This window comes from Aquarana catesbeiana, linkage group LG13, assembly GCF_042186555.1.
Source record: "Aquarana catesbeiana isolate 2022-GZ linkage group LG13, ASM4218655v1, whole genome shotgun sequence".
Taxonomy (NCBI): domain Eukaryota; kingdom Metazoa; phylum Chordata; class Amphibia; order Anura; family Ranidae; genus Aquarana; species Aquarana catesbeiana.
The window spans coordinates 190,940,786-190,962,178 of record NC_133336.1 but is presented as its reverse complement, the minus strand read 5'-3'; the positions used below and the strand labels follow the sequence as shown (position 1 = coordinate 190,962,178).

Genomic DNA, 21,393 nt, shown 5'->3' with positions numbered 1-21,393 from the left:
TTGCTTAGTGATAAAATAAAACACTACGATACGGAATCATAAGGTAACTTTTTTTTTTGCTGTTACTTGGTTTGCTGTATTCATTTATGTTTTATTAATGCTATATTAAGATATTTTGATAAGTTGTCTTTTATGGATACTTTAGATGGAATGTCTATGTTAGATGAGAGTGATGAATTTTTAATTGCAATGATTCTATGTGTTTTTTGAATGAAAATATTAATAAATATGAAATAAAAATATAAATATGCTAAAAAACCCTAAAAAAACTAGAACCTCATTAGCTTTATATAAGGTATTAAAACTGAACTCCAGAGAACTGAAAAGCCCATATTTGCAGTGACAGCACATGCAAAAATGATCTATACTTACAGATAAGGATGACAATCTGACATGGACTCCGTAGCCTATACATCACTTCAACTCTTCTATGCAATCATTTGTCTGTAGAAACTAGCAGCTAATGGTGTAGTATTAAGAGACCTAGGAGATCTGAAACAAAAAGTGTTGAGTCCTGGCTATTCACAGCTTTAATGGTAAAAGAGGAAGGAAATGGGTGACCACATTAATTAGGCATATAATGACCATTTTGAGAAAAGTCAACTGTAAAACTGTGAAAAATATTTATTTATTTATTTATTTTTATATTTTTCTCGACGCATGATGCATTGTGAGAACACAATCTATTTTGACCAATGTCTTTACCCTAAATCCTTTTTAAGAGAAAACAATAATGGTTTCGGGTCAGTTTTAGTGACTGTTTAAAGTAGATATATACATACTTTCATTCAGGGTGCACCCACAATACTGGATTTGCTAGGCATTCAGGGTGTTTTAAAAGAAAGAGCACAGCAGACGTTGTTTGCTGTTAGACCCTTTCTCCAATTGAAACGTCATATAGAGCTGTGTAAAGTGAGAGGATGGGAGGCAGGGTGGAGGGCAGAAGTGAAATTGATGACTGCTCTGACCCATCAGGTTGACTTAGCGAAGTGAATGTTCCTTTGGTAAATAAAGTGAACCGGTGCCCAGTGCCTACATTGAATATCAGGTGGTGCTCTGGGACCCAGCAGCTAGTTACAAGTTGGAGGATACCCGTGGCTATTGGTCACAGATTGTTGTCCTGGTAGCCTTACCGCCCTCCGTGGCCTTCGGTGGACAGGAGACCTACAGTCCTCAGCTGTGATAAAGAGACCCTCTCTTGGCAGAAACCAAAAGCATCCTTGTATCTGAAAACCAACCAAGCTGATGTAAAAGGCATTAAACTCCTTGGTTACCATACTCGAAAGTCAATGCCTTACACGCTGTCTAGTTTGTAGTTCATGGCTATAGACAGGCAGATATTACCAAAGAAATACAGAAGGGGGGTTGCATTGAATTCTGGCACCTGTCATAACGCATTGCTTGAAATTGTCAAGTCATTTATGGCCTTAAATCAATGTAAGAACTGGATAAGATAACACAGATCCACTTTGTTGTTGGTAGAATCTCATCATAAAAATTCCTCAGTCTCTGGATTTGTAGAAGAAGAGAACACAGAAGAGAAGCCAAATTCAGAAAAAAATGTTGATCCTCTAAAAGGCAGGTAGACACATCAGGGCCTGGACTGGATCATCTTCATGTCTCCATTTTCGACTTTATATCAGAGTAGATAACCTGCCAGAGAACAGAGAAGATTTGTAGATACATATGGGAGGCTTTTCTATGCTGTTACTGACTTCTAGTGTGAATGTAGAGTCAGGACATATTAGGGTTGATTTACAAAAGGCAAATAGATTGTTTACTTTGTAAGGGAATTTTCCCCAGAATTTAGTGAATGAGGTGAAGCTCTGCTGACTTCCACCATTTTAATCATCTGCAAGCAAAATGCTGTTTGTTTTTTTTAACTTGCATGTGATTGGGTATTTTTTGAAAAGTGAAACTTCACCACATTCACTAAGCTCTGGGGAAAATTCCCATGCAAAATCAGCCTATTTGCCTTCCGTAATTCAACCCCTTTGTCACTTTCTCAAGCACTAACATTCTTTCTATTGCTCTCAGTCTCTTCCAAATCTCCAAATTCTTTTTTTTTGTTCTGCTGTGATCTGACTTCCTGTTAGAGGATGGCTACGTTTTTCTCCAAGATCCCACTGTAGGAATATAGACACCCTCCTTTATTCTCTCCTGAGATGGACTATGGACTATGGGATTTGTAGTGTACAGGGCCCATTCATACAGAATAAGAATGAATACTGGGAAATAAACTCAGCATAACGGAGGAGAGAAGTGTGGCTCAGCAAGATCAACTGCCAGATGCAGCAGGGGTCATGGGTTCAGATCCTGGTCTAACACTGTTAAATGTTAGTAAAATATTTTTTGAACAGTAAATAGGGATGAGCCGAACCCCCCCCCCCCCCCCCCCCACAAAAAAAAGTGTCCCGCAATGTCCATCCATCTTTAACCACCCGATGGACCCGAAAAATAGAAAAAAATGGAAGACCCCGCCCCCCTCTGACGGCACATGCCATCAGAAGGGGTGGGGTCACTCAGTTACATCACCGGGTAGCCCTGCCCTTGCAGCTGTCAAAGCAAAAAGACAGCAGTTGGCAGGACGCCTCCCATGGAGGCAGAGTATTTTTGTTTTTTTTCTGTTTTTCAGGTCCGTCGGCGCCGTGATTGAAGATGGATGGACATCGCGGGACACTTTTTTTTCTTTTTTAATAAAGGAATTGTCAAAAACAGTTTTTTGTGGTTTTTACTTTTTGACACTTTTTTGTGACTGGGTAGGGGTACAATGTACTCCATACCCATTCACATAGGGGGGAGCGGGATCTGAGGGCCCCTTGTTAAAGGGGACTTCCATATTCCAATAAGCCCCCCTGCCCGCAGACCCCCACAACCACCGGCCAAGGGTTGAGGGGATGAGGCCCTTGTCCCCATAAACATGGGGACAAGGTGCTTTGGGGCGGACCCCAAAGCACCCTTCCCATATTGAAGGCAAGCGGGCTGGTATGGTTCTGGAGGGGAGGCGCTCACTAATCCCCCCTATCCTGGCCTGCCAGGCTGCTTGCTCGAATAAGGGTCTGGTATGGATTTTAGGGGGACCCCACACCAATTTTTTAAAAATTTTGGCGTGGAGTTCCCCCTAAAAACCATACCAGACCCAAAGGGCCTGGTATGGACTGGGGGGGGGGACCCATGGCTTTTTGTTTCTTAATTCTGTCATAGGGTTCCCCTTAACCACTTCAATACACTGTATTATATACTGTACACTGACTGCACTGTATATATATTCTACACTGAATTCAGAGTATATACATATATATATATACTACACGGTATATATATGTATATATATATATATATATATATATATACTACATGGTATAAATATATTATTACACTGCCTACACTGTATATATAGTCTTGGCTACTATATATATATATATATATATATATATATATATATATATATATATATATATATATATATATATATATATATATATATACACACCCTAAACTGCCTGCATGACACTAACTAACCTGCCTCTAGTTAACTTCTCTCATTCAATACACTATATACGGCCACTGTTTAAGCAGCGTTATATAGTGTGGGGCGTGGACTTAGCCCCCTGAGCCATGATTGGCTAAAAGCACCCTGCTTTTGGCCAATCATGTCTCTCACAGCAGAGCGCGCTGTGATTGGCCAAAGCATGCAGGTCAGGTGCATGCTTTGGCCAATCATCAGTCTTCAATGCACTGCCATCTTGCAGTGCATTATGGGGCGTTCCACGGCGCTCTAATTTGCAGTGAATGCCCCATATGTTCGGTTGGCTTGCGAGCAAATGAACACCCGATGTTCGAGTCTAACTTACTTTTGACTAGAACTGCAGGCTCATCCCTAATAGTAAATAAATTGATAAGTCATAAATTAAACTCACATTGTTGGTGTCTTTTGGGCGTGCACCTGAAAATAAAAAGCAAAGTAGAAATGAATTGCCAACTATAAGCAAATCTATATGAAAATGTCATATCATGATAATTTCACATTCTAAATTAGTAATTAAAAAAAATATATATTACGTATCCTGTATAATGGAAACACAATTCATTTTTTATCCACTTTAAAACTAAGGCTGTTTTTTATGGATTTTTCAAAATGTAATGGCCTTTTAAGTACATCTCCATAGCTACTTTGATAGCACTGACAGTTTTTGCAGTCACATCAGTCCCTGCCCTGAAGGAGCTTACAATCTAAAGTGATGAGCTCAACTAAGGCAACGTTTGAAAGGAGCCAATTGCACAAGGGCAGTGAGAGCATATAAACTCCATCCAGGGAATGTGTAGACTGGGTCTCAAACCAGTGACCCCAGTACTGCACAATGGAAGTATTAAACACCAAGCCACTGAGTAGGATACATTTCATAATCAAATCTCCTTTTTCAGCACTTGTACAGGTGTGGGTTGGGAAAAAACTGTACTGAGAATGGGTATCGTGGAGTGGAACTCTCTAGCCTGGATTAAGGGATCGACGGTCCACGTTCTCCTTACTCTACCAAACTTACTACTTGCAACCCAGGGGCCACTTCTTCTGACCCATTATATCTTACGCAGGCCAGTAGAATTTTGTTACGGAAAGGCTAAAAAAATTGCTTGTCAGATTGTCAGCACTTTCATTTTGCCATCACTGAGTCAACTAATTTCATTCAAAAGCCCTTGAAATTTCATCCAGACCTGCTACTTGAATGGAATCCAGATGTATTAAACATGTTCCTTTTGTGCCCAAAACATGCGCATGGGGTTCTGGACACAGCAATTTTTTCCAAATAAAACTGATATTTCCTGAAGGAAAACCATATTCATAGTAAAAATTTTTGTTTGAGAAGAATTATGCACCCTGCTTCTTCAAAATTTTATTGCCCTTATAGTTAAAACATCATTATAGTCAAAAACGATTACTGGTTTTACCCCACTAACTAAATGTACATAATATAACTGGGTACTAACATTTATAGGTAAAGTTGATCCAGGGAATATCCGAATGCCTCTTGGGGGATCAGGAAAGAATTTTTTCCCCTGCTTGAGCAAATTGGATCATGCTTTGCCGGGTTTTTTTTTTTTGCCTTCCTCTGGATCAACTGTGTTTATAGGATTGTAAAACATTTTTTTTCTTTTCTTTTTTTTTACTTTCATTGGTTGAACTAGATGGACTTGTGCCTTTTTTCAACTGCACTAACTATGTAACCATTAGAAAATCAAGCAAACATTTAAAAAAAAAAAATGCTTCAAACAAAATTCTACTGGTGTATGGCCGGCTTTAGAGAACATCACAAACATTTCCCACAACACTTACCAGCTAGCCTGCAAAAAAATCAAATTGACTCTAACAATTGGTGTTAAAAGTAGAGGGTTTAAAGGGGTTGTAAAGGAAATTTTTTTTTTTAAATAACAAACATGTTATACTTACCTCCACTGTGCAGCTCATTTTGCACAGAGTGGCCCGAACCTGGTCTTCTGGGGTCCCTCGGCGGCTGTCTCGGCTCCTCCCGCAAGAAATAACCACCTTCATGCAAGCTCTCTCGTATGGTGGTTAGTTCTTGCGGGCACGCTCCCATGATACAGCCGGCGGCTATAGCCGCTCACTGTATCACTCAGCCCTGCCCCCCGGCACGCCGTGTCATTGGATGTGATTGACAGCAGCGCGAGCCAATGGCTGCGCTGCTTTCAATCCATCCACTCTAGCCAATCAATGGCCAGGCTGAGCGGCGAAGAAGACATCGGGGGCAAGCGCAGCAGGTGAAGGGGCTCAGGTAAGTAAAACGGGGGGGGCTGGGGGGTCCGGTATTGTCGGATGTTTTTTCACCTTAATGCATAGGATGCATTAAGGTGAAAAAATGCGAACCTTTACAACCCCTTTAATTGCACACATTTGGAAGCCATAGTTCCTACGCCAAGGCTCCTCTGTGTACTGCAGTCCTAACTCTACAGTTTTGAGAGTCTCTAAGCTGGAGCACATATAGCATTGAATAAATTAAGAGCAGGTTTGCCTGGAGGGAGCCTACTCCTCTTTAACCACATAAAGTGTAAGTTTATCTTTACAGAAAATCTGTATGGTGAACTTACACAGGTCCCCCTAACGGGGACGTTTTGGATATTCAGCTGAGAGGATTTCTAAGCCCCAGACACCTGGCGCAGATATACCGGGGCTTAGAACTGGAGATATCCATGGTCCAGGTCAGCGGGACCGGGAGGGGGGGGGGGGGGGACCTGTGTAAGTTCACCTTACAAAGTTTTCTGTAAAGGTGAGGACCGGAAGGATTTGCCCCCTTAACAACCATGCCATTTTTAGGGCACGGCACTGCATCGTTTTAACTGACAATTGCGCAGTCATGTGACATTGTACCCAAACAAAATTTATGTCCTTTTTTTCCCACAAATAGAGCTTTCTTTTGGTGGTATTTGATCACCTCTGCGGTTTTTATTTTTTGCACTTTTAACAAAAAAAAGAGCGTAAATTTTGAAAAAAAAAACACAATATTTTTTACTTTTTGTTATAATAAATATCATAGTTACATAATTACAGATAGTTACATAGTAGGTAAGGTTGAAAAAAAGACACAAGTCCATCAAGTCCAACCTATGTGTGTGATTATATGTCAGTATTACATTGTATATCCCTGTATGTTGCGGTCGTTCAGGTGCTTATCTAATAGTTTTTTGAAACTATCGATGCACCCCGCTGAGACCACTGCCTGTGGAAGGGAATTCCAGATCCTTGCCGCTCTTACAGTAAAGAACCCTCTACGTAGTTTAAGGTTAACACTCTTTTCTTCTAATTTTAATGAGTGGCCATGTGTCTTATTAAACTCCCTTCCGCGAAAAAGTTTTATTCCTATTGTGGGGTCACAAGTATGGTATTTGTAAATTGAAATCATTTCCCCTCTAAAGCATCTCTTCTCCAGAGAGAATACATTCAGTGCTTGTAACCTTTCCTCATAACTAATATCCTCCAGACCCTTTATTAGCTTTGTCGCCCTTCTTTGTACTCGCTCCATTTCCAGTACATCCTTCTTGAGGACTGGTGCCCAGAACTGGACAGCATACTCTAGGTGCGGCCGGACCAGAGTCTTGTAGAGCGGGAAAATTACCGTTTTATCTCTGGAGTTGATCCCCTTTTTTAATGCATGCCAATATTCTGTTTGCTTTGTTAGCAGCAGGTTGGCATTGCATGCCATTGCTGAGCCTTATGGGGAACTGTGTCAAATGCTTTTGCAAATAAAGATACACCACGTCTATGGGACTTCCTTTATCTAGATGGCAACTCACCTCTTCATAGAAGGTTAATAGATTGGTTTGGCAAGAACGATTCTTCATGAATCCATGCTGATTACTGCTAATAATACCGTTCTCATAACTAAAATCTTGTATATAGTCCCTTATCATCCCCTCCAAGAGCTTGCATACTATTGATGTTAGGCTCACTGGTCTGTAATTCTCAGGGATGTATTGTGGGCCCTTTTATTAGCCCTATATTGGCTTATCTCCAATCAGCTGGTACCATTCCAGTCAGTAGACTGTCAGTAAAAATTAGGAACAATGGTCTGGCAATTACTTGACTAAGTTCCTTAATTACCCTCGGGTGCAAGCCATCTGGTCCCGGTGATTGATTAATGTTAAGTTCCCAAGTCTAATCTCCCCATCCTTTGTAACCAGATGTCCTTCCTCATTCTTTATGCGGCCAATATGATCTGTCCTCTCTTTTTTACTGTTTACATACTTAAAGAATTATCTAAAAAAAAAAAATGTCTTCCTCAGTTTAGGCCACTATGTAAATATGTACTGTGTATATACTGTATATACAGTGATCAGAGCTAAAAATAGCCACTGATTACTGTATAAATGTCACTGGCAGGGAAGGGGTTAACACTAGGGGGCAATCAAGGGGTTTAATGTGTTCCCTGGGAGGTGTTGCTAATTGTATGGGGGCTGGGCTGACTGGAGGAGGAGACAGATCACTGTTCCTAATCACTAGGAACAGACGATCTGTCTCTCCTCCCATGACAGAACGGGGATCTGTTTGTTTACACTGACAGATCTCCGATTTGCCTGTTTCTGGAGCGATCACGGGTGGCCGGCGGACATCGAGTCCGCCGGACCCACTGGTTGGCTTCCCCACTGAATGGCTCCTTCACTTGCGAATGGGCGTGCCCACAAATTGCCGTGTACGCGCCCTACGTACAATGACGGCGATTAGCGCACGGGAGCCAACTTGCCACAGTACAACTGCAGCGGGCGGTCGGTAGGTAGTTAAACACAAACAAAAGAGAAAAGACCTGGGAACCTTGCTCAGTAATCCATATGAATGGGGAGGAGTACTCACCTCAAAATAAGAGGGGGTGATCATCTAACATTAGGTCTATCAAAAAACAAAAAAGGAACACGATATACACACCCTATTAAGTAAACTCCACAATGATTTATTGAAAAATTCTATAAAACCAGTCAATAATGTCCTCCCTGACCCCCACCCCCCACAGCACCAGATCCCCTCCACATCCCAGTACCAAACCCCAATCCTACCTTTACCAGCGACCAGATCCCCTCCCAATCCAATACCCTAACTGGTCTAAAACACACCCCAAATGGGAGCTGGTGAGCTACTCCTCTTTAAAAGGCACAGGGACACATTGGACGCCCAGCAAGAGCACTACCTTTCCATGTGCACCCTAATGCAAAAACTAATTATAAATTGGTGTGGTTGCCATCTTTTTGTATAGCTTGTTCAGCTTTAGAGAGCAGCCTCCTACAAAATGTATGGATCTACTGTATATATCTACCAAAATTCATCCAGAGCTCCACCGACATATCTTCATTTAAGCATCAGGGTATAGAATCTTGTATGCTGACTAGTGCATAAAGTGACACTAAACTCTGGTTTAACCACTTGCCGACTGCTGCACGCCGATATACATCGGCACAATGGCAACCGTTGGCAAATGGGAGTACCTGTACGTCCCCTTTTAAAGGCGGGGATAGCAGGCGCACATGCGCCGCTTACAGCGTGACCATGCCCGCTCTCCCGGCGGACTCGATGTCCACCGGTCTCCCGGCGATTGTGTCACGGAACCGCAGAACGGGGAAGTCCTTATGTAAACAAGGCATTTCCCTGTTCTGCCTTGAGTCATAACAGAGATCACTGCTCCCTGTCATCGGGAGCGGTGATCTCTGTCATGTGAGTATTAGCCCATCCCCCCCCACAGTTAGAGTCACTTCCTAGGACACACTTAACTTCCCTAGTGTTTAACCCCTTCTCTGCCAGTGTCATTTACACAGTAATCAGTGCATTTTTATAGCACTGATCACTGTATAAATGACAATGGTCCCAAAATAGTGTCAAAAGTGTCCGACGTGTCCGCCATAATATCGCAGTCCCGATAAAGATCACAGATCACCGTCATTACTAATAAAAAAAAAAATGAATAATAAAAATGCCATAAAACTATCCGCTATTTTGTAGACACTATAACTTTTGCACAAACCAATCAATATACGCTTATTGCAATTTTTTTTTGCTAAAAATATGTAGAAGAATGCATATCGGCCTAAACTGATGAAAAAAATAGTTATTTATATATTTTTGGCGGATATTTATTATAGCAAAAAGTAAAAAATAATGCGTTCTTTTCAAAATTGGTGCTCTTTTTTTGTTTATAGCGCAAAAAATAAAAACAGCAGAGGTGATCAAATACCACCAAAAGAAAGCTCTATTTGTGGGAAAAAAAGGACGTCAATTTTGTTTGGGTGCCACGTCGCACAACGGCGCAATTGTCAGTTAAAGCGACGTAGTGCCGAATCGCAAAAAGTGCTCAAGACGGGAAGGGGGTAAAGTCTTCCGGGGCTGAAGCGGTTAAAAGAAACAAATTCTATTCAACACAAAAAAGAACCTTCTGTTGCTCTCCGCCTCCTCCAAATCTCCAAAATCTTTTTTGTTTGCTGCTGTTACCTGACTTCCTGTTAGAGGATGGCTATGTTCGTTCTCCATAGTCCCACCGGACTGTAGCTACCCTCTCTTGCTTCTCTCTGGAGATGTACTAGGGACTATGGACTATGGGATTTGCAGTGTGCATAGAGAAGAGCACATGACCACAACTAGCATGCTTCTTTTATTGCTGTTATTGGTATATTCCCCTATGGTGGTGCCTGACCTCCAATGTGTTTACTTTGACATTAGCTTGCATATAATCCTATAAATGATCAGTATTGAATGACAAGATGCACACCACGTAGAGTTCAACTGTGTTCATGAAACTGAACCCTGGCAGATTGCTTATCCCTATATCTGCTCCCATTTCAAGAATTTGAACAAAAACACTTCAACTTGTTGGCCATGTGTACAGAACCCCTTGAGTGATAAAGAGCAAAGATCAACATGAACTGTACAGCCTATCAGAACGACTCACCTTTTTTAGTGATGACAAGTTTAGCATAAGATATTTCCTCCTCCTCTGTGCTGGGGGCTGAAAATGAATGAAAGTATGGAGTCAGTGTAGCCAGGGCTGGGACGAGGGTTACAAATATCTTCATTGTCTTCCTGATTAGTGATACAGTGATTGGGATTTACTGCTCCTCCTATCTCATTGTAAATCTGTGGACAGATCTGTAAAAATTTCACTTTATATATTATGGTCTCTATGGGGCTGATTCATGGAAACAGAGAAAGAGTGCAAAACTGGAATTTTTGCATAGCACCAATCAGAATTCTTGTTTATTTTCCAATGAAGTGAAATAAAAACTTGGTAGTTTGCTATAGATCAGGGGTCTCCAAATGTTCTAAACAAAGGGCCAGTTTACTGTCCTTCAGACCTTAAGGGGACTGGACTTTGGTCAGTGGAAGTAACAAATGCCTTATGCCCCGTACACACGATCAGATTTTCCGACATCAAATGTTGGATGTGAGCTTGTTGGCGGAAAGTCCGACTGTGTGTACGCTCCAGCGAACATTTGTTGTCGGACTTTCCACCAACAATTGTTGGCTAGCATGCTCTCAAATTTTCCGCCAACAAATGTTTGTTGTCGGATTTTCGGATCGTCTGTACACAAGTCCATCGGACAAAAGTCCAAAGTACAAACACGCATACTCGGAATCAGGCATCACTATTGAACTTCTTTTTTAACAGCCGTCGTACGTCTTGAACATCACCACGTTCCCACGTTCGTTATTGTTGGCCCACATTTGTGTGACCGTGTGTATGCAAGGTAAGTTGGAGCCAACAACCTTCGAACGAAAATCCAATCCAAAAAAGTCTGATCGTGTGTACGGTGCATTAGGCTTAGTGGTCAGTAGTAGTAACAAAATTGTATAGCACCTGTAATCAGTAGGAGGAGGAATACAGGGTCTTGAAAAAGTATTCATACCCCTTGAAATTTTTATTGGGATTTTATGTGATAATCCAACACAAAGTGACACATAATTGAGAAGTAGAAGAAAAATGATAAATGGTTTTCCAAATTTTTTACAAATAAATATGTGAAAAGTGTGGCGTGCATTTATATTCAGCTTCCTTTACTCTAATAACCCTAAATAAAATCTAGTGGAACCAATTGCGTTCAGAAGTCACCTAATTAGTAAATAGAGTCCAATATGTAGTTTAATCTCAGTATACATACAGCTGTTCTGTGAAGCCCTCAGAGGTTTGTTTGAGATCCTTAGTGAACAAACAGCATAATAAAGGCCAAGGAACACACCAGGCAGGTCAGGGATAAAGTTATGGAGAAGTTTAAAGCAGGGTCAGGTTATAAAAAATATCCCAAGCACTGAACATCTCACAGAGCTCTGTTCAATCCATCACCTGAAAATGGAAAGATAATGGCACAACTTCAAACCTACCAAGACATGGCCGTCCACCTAAACTGACAGCCTGAGCAAGTAGTGCATTAATCAGAGGCCAAGAGGTCCATGGTAAATCTGGAGGAGCTGCAGAGATCCACAGCTCAGGTGGGAAAATCTGTCCACAGGACAACTATTAGTCGTGCTCTCCACAAATCTGGCCCTTATGAAAGAGTGACAAGAAGAAAGCCATTGTTGAAAAAAGCCATAAGAAGTTCCATCTGCAGTTTGTGAGAAGCCATGTGGGAGACACAACAAACATGTGGAAGAAGGTGCTCTGGTCAGATGAGACCAAAATTTAACTTTTTGGCCTAAATGCAAAACGCTATGTGTGGCGGGAAACTAACACTGCACATCACCCTGAACACACCATCCCCACTGTGAAACATGGTGGAGGCAGCATCATATTATGGGGATGCTATTCTTTAGCAGGAACAGGGAAGCTGGTCAGAGTTGATGGGAAGATGGATGGAGCCAAATACAAGGCAATTTTAGAAGAAAACCTGTTTGAGTCTGCAAAAGACTTGAGACTGGGGCGGAAGTTCACCTTCCAGCAGGACACCGATCCTAAACATACAGCCAGACCTACAATGGAATGATTTAGATCAAAGCATATTCATGTGTTGGAATGGCCCAGTCAAAGTTCAGACCTAAATCCAATTGAGAATCTGTGGCAAGACTTAAAAATTGCTGTTCACAGACGCTCTCCATCCAATCTGACAGAGCTTGAGCTATTTTGCAAAGAAGAATGGGCAAAAATGTCACTCTCTAGATGTGCAAAGCTGGTAGAGACATCCCCAAAAAGACTTGCAGCTGTAATGGCACCGAAAGGTGGTTCTACAAAGTATTGACTCCGGGGGGGCTGAATACAAATGTACCCCACACTTTTCAAATATTTATTTGTAAAACATTTGGAAAACCATTTATAATGTTCCTTCCACATGACAATTATGTGTCACTTTGTGTTGGTCTATCACATAAAATCCCAATAAAATACATTTATGTTTTTCGTTGTAACATGACAAAATGTGGAAAATTTCAAGGGGTATGAATACTTTTTCAAGGCACTGTAGCTGCCCATTATTGGTACTAGTGGGGGGAATAGTGCATTATCAATGGTTTCAGTGGGAGGAGTAGTGGCCCAACATTGGTATAATTTTGATGCGTAGCTCCCCATCATTGGTATCAGTGGGAAGAATAGTGCCCCATCTTTGGTATTGTTCAGAGGAATAGTGCCCTATTGTTAGTGTCAGTGGAAGCAATTGTGCCCCATCATTGGTATTGGTGTAAGAAAGTAGTGCCCCATTATTGTGTGTCAGTAAAAGGAATAGTGCCCCATTGTTGATGTCATTGGGAGGAATAGCACCCCATCATTGGTGTCAGTGAAAAAATAGTGCCCCCTCATTGGTGTCAGTGGTATTATGCCCCACTGTTGGTGTTAGTGGAAGAAAGAATGCCTTGTCATTGGTGTCAGTGGATGGAGTAGTGCCTTGTATTAATGGGAGGGACAGATAAAAGGGCTGCAGTTTGGAGACCACTGCTAAAGGTTAATTGTTACAACCTCTGTACGGTATTCATTTTCTTTCCTCCAATTTTTATGAATCAGTCCCACTGGGGTATAGCAACCTTGAAAATAAAGGATTCTCGGACACTGTAAAGTGGTAAGTGACATAAGAGCAATCAGAATTATCACCTACCATTCTTGTTGAGGGTAATATTTGGGTGTTCAGTTTCCTCATCCTTGTGTTGGTCTCTGGACGTCACTGATAACAATAACAGAAAATGATAGTTACAAGCAGTCATCCTAAAATTTTGCCAATCAGAGTGACACAATGGTAAATGCACAATGGCCAACTCAATGCCAGCTTCCTGTTGATAAAAAAGAAAAACTTTCAGGCTTTCTGGAGGTGCAGGAAACATTCTGTTGAATGTATGTATCTCTAAAGAGAAACAGTCACAATTTCAAGTACACTTTAGAGAAAAGTGGAAAAATAGTGTTGGACCCATAAGGTTATCTTATTGATATTGCTATCTTAAAGTATTGATGTTGAAGTAAATAATCTGGTTCCTGGGTAGATGGCTTCAACACCCAAGAGGATCTCCATTCCATGAGATTTGAAACATCATGGGAATTGAAGCACTGCTAAGAGGTCCAGATACAATTTGGTTTTTTATAAAAGTCGGGGACAATCTAATGAGTAACCAACATGTTGCTAAACCATCTGCTTAGCATCACACTCTTTGCTACTTAACAGTTGGCTTCCAACTGCACATGTGTGAGCCATGCTGCTCTGTGTGAATGGGCCCGCAACCTGCTGGGACCTGCGATGTTCCCCAGAAGGCTATAAGCAGGTACCCACTCCCCCTCAAATAAAAAAAAACATCCAAAAGTGTTAGAAGAGGGTGGGAGGACTTCCTTTTTAGGGTGGAGTTCCGCTTTAAACACTCTTTGCACATGGTCAAATCTGCTACCCTCAAAGAAACACCAATTTGATCTAATCTGCTACCAACAAAAAAGCCCCAACATTGTCTAATCTTCTACCCATTAGGAAGTCTCCATGTGGTCTACTCTGACAACCTCTAGGAGGTCCCTAACATGGACTAATATGCTACCCTCCAGAAAGTCCCAACATAGTCTAATCTGCTACCTGGTTGAAAGCCCCAGCACAGCCTAATCTGCATCTGGTTCTTAAACTCTTTGCAAAGATTAGGCCATGTATGATCTCACATAATGTAGGCACATACATGATATGACAGTTGTTTAGTCCTGTATATCCAACAACCATAGTCACTTACCTCTTTGTGATTTGACCATCTGTCTTTTGGAACTATGCGATTTTGATGTGAAGAGCAAGACAGCCCAGATGATAAGAATGGCAAGTACTAAAAATGGGATGGCAATTTTGAAGATGAGATGCTCAGTGTTGTTCTCTTTCACTAGAAGAAAAACAGGACTTTTTAGATCCTCCTAAACTGTTCTACCAACATTGTTTGCCATTTGGCCAGAATTAACATGCATGTGAACCAGAAGCTCACACAGGAATATTATGCAGCGTACACGCGGTCAGACTTTTCGGCCAGACTGGTCCGACGGACCGAGTCCGGCGGACAATCTGATCGTATGTGGGCTTCATCGGACCTTCAGCGGACTTTTCCAGTCGAAAATCTGACGGACTTTAGATTTGGAACATGCTTCAAATCTTTATGTCGTAACTACGCCGGACCCAGAAATCCGCTCGACTGTATACTAGTCCGACGGACAAAAACTGACGGTAGGGCAGCTATTGGCTACTGGCTATCAACTTCCTTATTTTAGTCCAGTGTACGTCATCACGTACGAATCTGTCGGACTTTGGTGTGATCGTGTGTAGGCAAGTCCGTTCGTTAAAAAGTCCGTAGGAAGTCCATCAAAAGTCTGTTGAAAGTCTGTCAGAAAGTCCGTCGGACCAGTCTGATCGAAAAGCCCGCCCGTGTGTACGCGGCTTTAGACTGATTAAAGGGAATCTTTAGTGGTTCTGTAGTGGTTCCTCTTACCTACAGTGCCTTGGAAAATCAGTAGGAGGAGGAATACAGTGCCTTGAAAAAGTATTTATACCCCTTGAAATTTTCCACATTTTGTCATGTTACAACGAAAAACATAAATGTATTTTATTGGGATTTTTTGTGATAGACCAACACAAAGTGGCACATAATTGTGAAGTGGAGGGACAATGATGAATGGCTTTCCACAAAACTGGCCTTTATGGAAGAGTGGCAAGAAGAAAGCCATTGTTGAAAGAAAGCACAATTCCTCCTATTGACACCAACAATGGGGCACAGTTCCTTTCAATGACACCAGCAATGGAACTCAATGACATCAATGATGGGTCAAAATTTCTCCCATTGATATCAACAATGGGTGCACAATTACTCTCACTGAAACAAGCAATGGGGCATTATTTTTTTCCCACTCAAGTCAGGACCTGGCCACAGTCCCGCCCTCCTAAGCTCTGAAGGACAGTAAACTGGCCCTTTGATTGGAAAGTTTGGAGACCCCTGGTTTAGATCAAAGCATATTCATGTGTTGGAATGGCCCAGTCAAAGTCCAGACCTAAATCCAATTCAGAATCTGTGGCAAGACTTGAAAATTGCTGTTCACAGACGCTCTCCATCCAATCTGACAGAGCTTGAGATATTCTGTAAAGAAAAATGGGCAAAAATGTCACTCTCTAGATTGTCTCTACCAGCAAAGCTGGTAGAGATATCCCCAAAAAGACTTGCAGCTGTAATTGCAGAGAAAAGTGGTCCTACAAAGTATTGACTCAGGGGGGCTGAATACAAATTCACACCATCATTTATCATTTTCCTTCCACTTCATAATTATGTGTCACTTTGTGTTGGTCTATCACATACAATCCCAATAAAATACATTTACGTTTTTGGTTGTAACATGACAAAATGTGGAAAATTTCAAGGGGTGTGAATACTTTTTCAAGGCACTGTATTCCTCCTCCTTCTGATTACAGGTGCTATGCAATTTTTCTTACTCCCACTCACCACTAAGCCTAATGCCCCGTACACACGATCTGACTTTCCAACAACAAAACCGTGGATTTTTGTTCGAAGGTTGTTGGCTCCAACTTGTCTTAATAGTTTATTAGTAATTTAACAGAATAAGTATTCAGGCGAAAGATCAAATAAGTGCGAAGTTAGAAGCAATAATACAAAACAGGTTTTGGATGACAAAGAGCATGCATACCCTGCCAAATAATACAAAACAGAAAATGAAGGATGCACAAACATGGACTGTATCTGTAGCTCAACCAGGATAACATAAAGTTTCTTAGTATAGTCTCTATAAGACTCTATATCAATAGAAAGACTGACAAAGAAACATTTCCTTTTCCTTTTTTGGTTGTAACCTGACAAAATGTGGAAAATGTGGAAAATTATGCAAATTAGTATACACGTTGAGCCAGTAGGTGGAGCTTTAAAATCCCTTTCCATTTTCCAGTAGTTTCTTACCTCCTGTTTTAAAAAGTCTGTTGCTTTGGGACCTCAGTAACACATGCTGAAATGCATGCATGCCAATAAAAAAAAATATATGTATAAAAAAAGCAAAAAAGTAAAATAAAATTGATGTTAGCAGTTAACATTTCTGCTTAATTAAAGTGATATTAAAGTCAGGCTTTTATTTTTAATAACAAACCAGTTATACTTACCTGCTCAATGGAGTAGTTTTGCATAGAGCATCCTTGATTCTCCTTTTCTCGGGTCCCCCTTCGGCACTCCTGGCTCCACCCCCCTGCCAAGTGCCCCCACAGCAGGCTCGCTCCCTTCCCCTCTCTCTGTCAGGGCTGGGCTCAGCCCTTCCTTCTCTGAGCTGGCTGCTCAGCTGTCGGCTAATTGCCAGCTCCTATCTCTCCACAGTTACTCAGCTGTTGATGATATCCTGCTCATCAGTCCTGCCTACTTAAGCCGTCCAGCCCAGAGGATCTCTGCCTTCGCCTTGGTCAACATCACAGAAACTATCTCCTACGATCCTGTTCAAGACTTTCTTTGCTGACATCCCTTCTGGCTCCAGATCCTGCTTGCTGTTCCACTACATTGATCCCTGACTTCTGGCTTGGCTGACTATCCTTTCCGATTACTGAACCTTGGCTATGCTTTTGTAGCGCCCTGCTCCTGATGGGCAGGTGCTATCTGTGTAAATTTAAGTTCACCTGAAGCTGCAGTTTAGCTCAGACTAATTATGGTAAATCTACTGGTTTCTGTATCAGTTCAGCTGGGTTGTGTCAGTTTCCACTTGACCGTGGGTGTCGCTGTGGCCCCCGGCAAGTGTTGGAAATGCAACAGGTTGGATGCACTAGGTACCCTTTTTACTCAGAAACAGCCCGGTGGGAGTGGTTCACTCGCCATGCATTCTGGGTGAGGGTATTTAAGGTACAGGCGCCAATGGGCCGGGGTTCTTTTTTATCGTTGTCCCTGACCTGAAGGCCCTCCTGACCAAAGGGGGGCTGGGGCAGCTCTGCTGCCTTGGGGCCGGCTGGCCCAAGGCGTTGCTACTATAGAAGAAGGCCCAGGAGCTCAGGGGCCTGCTGATCCAAAGGGTGGTCCTGTGCTGTCTTGCCTGCGGGGAGAAGCCAATCGGTTGGAGGAGACCAGGGGAGGACTTCTCTGGAGGTGACCAAGCAAAGTATGCTGGTATCTCAATAGGAGCCTGGAGACTCAATCGAAGGATGCAACCTGGATCACCTATCTTACAGTATCGCCGGGTCGGCTGAAAGAAACTGGTACTTTGCAGTTAAGCTTTAACTTTAGCAGAAGTTTGGGTATACCGTCCTGTGGCAGAGGACTGTGTAACGACCGCAGTGATTATTGTTTCTCGTCAAGTCTGTGGCAGAGACTGTGTCCGAGCATTGCACCGGCTGCTAGGTCAGTAAGAGAGACCTATCCGGTGAATGTTGTATCCAGTGGAGGGAACCGTCTGTTCTCTGGATAGAAGAAATACCCTGATCCGCAATACAAGGCACCTGAATCCCCCCTTAACCCTCCATCCCTCTATCTGACATTGAAGAATAAAAGAATTGCAAACATAAAGAAACGAATGCCCCGTACACACGATCGGACATTGATCGGACATTCCGACAACAAAATCCATGGATTTTTTTCCGACGGATGTTGGCTCAAACTTGTCTTGCATACACACGGTCGCACAAAGTCGTTCTGAACGCGGTAATGTAAAACACGTACGTCGGGACTATAAACGGGGCAATAGCCAATAGCTTTCGTCTCTTAATTTATTCTGAGCATGCGTGGCACTTTGTCCGTCGGATTTGTCTACACGCGATCGGAATTTAAAGGATCGGATTTTGTTGTGGGAAAATTTTATAGCTTGCTCTCAAACTTTGTGTGTTGGAAATTCCAATGGAAAAAGTCAGATGGAGCCCACACATGGTCGGAATTTCCGACAACAAGCTCCGATCGCACATTTTCCGTCGGAAAGTCCGACCGTGTGTACGGGGCATAAGTGTTTGGTGCAGACATCATTGAATCTTTTCTTTTTAATGGGACCCCTGTGACGGACACGGTGTAACGGTGAGGTAACGGTAAGCCCAATCTAAACCAGCAGATCCTTCGGGGGTAAGTGCTACACTTTGACTATGTTTGTTCTTTTTACTTTTATTATTAAACAAGTGTGATTTTACTGTACTTCTGTCTCGGCCTGATTTAATGTTTTCTGACACTTTCTTCCCACTGGCTGTGATTAACAGCAGTCGGAGCCAATGGCTCTCACCACTGTCTCCGCCAATAAGGAGAAAGAGTCCCCAGAGGGCCAAGACTTTTGTGCACATCGCTGGATTGCTTTGGGGCTCAGGTGAGTATTAGGGGGGCTGGAGGTGCTGCTGAACACAGAAGGATTTTTTACCTTCATGCATAATGCATGAAGGTAAAAAACCTTGAGCCTTTAGAACCACTTTAAGTCAGAAAACAGTATACAATTATTTTCCAAGCACACAAGCAATAGTTTTTATCAGAAAAAATAATTGAATTGTATGTGGAAAAAAATCAGCGATACACTTCTGTGACTTGAAATTTCCCTAGCCTGTTCAAGTTCTATCAGCTGGGGGCGTGTGATAATACCTTAAAGCCTAACTTCAGGCTTCATATTTAAATCTGTCTATGTTTCTGCGGCAGACTAAGCGTGGGTTCCAACAGGGCTATTTCTCAGCATGCAGTGTGTCTTCATTGCTACTGGAAGCTGGTGAAACCACCTGAAGTCTGGAGGACTACAAAGGGTGCACCTATGTCTGTTTGGGCTCACAGGCAGATATTGGATGATTCCCCACTTTATCCAACCAGAAAATAAGGCAGTGCCTAACATTCAAAAAGGAGAAGCATAATGGCATGGAGACAGACAGTATTATATTCTAAAATAACAGGCTCTTGTCTAGAACGGCCCTATTTGAACTGAGCGCTGTGAAAAAAGTTACAGTTCTGTGTCCTTTTTTGCTTTTTTCTCCAAAATTTCAGTGACAATGGGAAGACTTCTGGAAACTTTTGCCATTGGAGTCAATGGGGAAGGTGAAATGAAGATCGTTTTTAATGGTTTTTAAGGGGAGATAATTAACTCCTGAAGGTTAGGTAAGCTTCTTTCATCTGGTTCTTGTGCTAAAAAAATCATTCTTTTAGCCTCATTATTTTTATTATTTACAGAAAGAAAAAAACTGTAAAACAAGTAAAATAAAACATTTAAAGTGTCAATTAAGGATTATACAGCTGAAAAAACACAAAGAATACTGAATTCAATTAACTAAACTTTCCTACCACCCCCGCCCCCCTACAAAAACAAAGCAGTCTCTCTGCGGTTTGATAGAATTAGATGTTCCAACTCAGACTGCCAGCAGGTTGGAGTTGTCACTAATTTTACCCGTACTTGCACCTTAAAATTACTGAAGTTGGAAGGAATACTTCCACATAATGATGAGGAGTTACCTATAATTGGAATGGAGGCTTCATCGGTAAAAATGACATTTTGATCCCAAAATAATCTTTTCTCACATCTGTATCTTCCAGACACATCCTCTGATTCTGGAAGAATGAGGGAACCACCATCTCCTCCAGACCGCCTTATGACATTATCCTTGTAGAATTTTGTTTGGTATACAACATACCCAGGAGGACTATGACATCTCAGAGTCAGTTCTTTTCCCTGTGAGATGTTGGATGGAGCCTGTAGAATGACTGGTCCTGCAATGATGAATTGACAACAAACTATTAAAGTGCAACTAAAACAAAATCTCAAATGCATTTACTGTGTTATGCAAAAGCCTCATAAAGTGAACAAAACATTTCCCTTTCCCTTCCCTGACTGAGCCAAATCCTCTTTTATTTCTGTCTCACACGCTCCCCGGCTCAGACACTGCAGATCACAGTGGGAGGGTTTTAGCAACAGAAGCAGTGCTATCAATCCAGAAAGCTGTGGGCAGGACTAGGTGCAGCCAGGTGACGATTGACAAGTTACAACTTTATCAAATTAGCAGTGACAATGGCACACCTCTTGCAACATTTTTTCATCTCGTTTTTTTACAAGCAGGCATAGCCTACATGAGAGCTGCAACTCTGCTTATTATTCAGGAGCAGTTCAGCGCTGTTGCCACACAATCATAGGAAGCTGCATTAGGTAGACTTCACTGGCAGGATCAACAAGCATTTAAAGGACTTTTCATTGGGACTAAGATAAAACTGTATTTTCAGCTGAACCTATAGATCAATGGTCTCCAAATTGTGGCCCGGGGAGCCAGATGTCCTTTGCTAGCCTTTATTCAGTCCTTGGGGGATGATTGCTCCTACTGACACCAACAATTGGGCACTATTCCTCCCACTGACACCAACGATGGGACACTATTCCTCCCATTGATACCAATGATGGGACACAATTCCTTCCACTGATAACAAAGATAAGGAACTATTTCCCCCACTAACAGCACCAATAGGGGCATAATTCCTGCCACTGACACCAACAATGGGGCATTATTCCTCCCACT

General features: G+C 42.0%; 1 protein-coding gene across 2 annotated transcripts in view; it reads right to left on the bottom strand.

Annotated features, from left to right (window-relative positions):
• Window positions 1–660: 660 nt before the first annotated feature.
• Window positions 661–21,393, bottom strand: part of LOC141117662 (high affinity immunoglobulin gamma Fc receptor I-like) — a 61,497-nt gene continuing 40,764 nt past the window's right edge. For both annotated transcript variants that reach the window (XM_073610626.1, XM_073610625.1), the window contains exons 6-11: window positions 20,342–20,596; window positions 14,663–14,803; window positions 13,564–13,629; window positions 10,440–10,496; window positions 3,921–3,946; window positions 661–1,653 (exon numbers count right to left, since the gene is read on the bottom strand). In XM_073610626.1, the coding sequence (XP_073466727.1) occupies window positions 1,615–1,653; window positions 3,921–3,946; window positions 10,440–10,496; window positions 13,564–13,629; window positions 14,663–14,803; window positions 20,342–20,596 (584 nt within the window). In that variant the 3' untranslated portion in view covers window positions 661–1,614. The remainder of the gene's footprint in view (window positions 1,654–3,920; window positions 3,947–10,439; window positions 10,497–13,563; window positions 13,630–14,662; window positions 14,804–20,341; window positions 20,597–21,393) is intronic.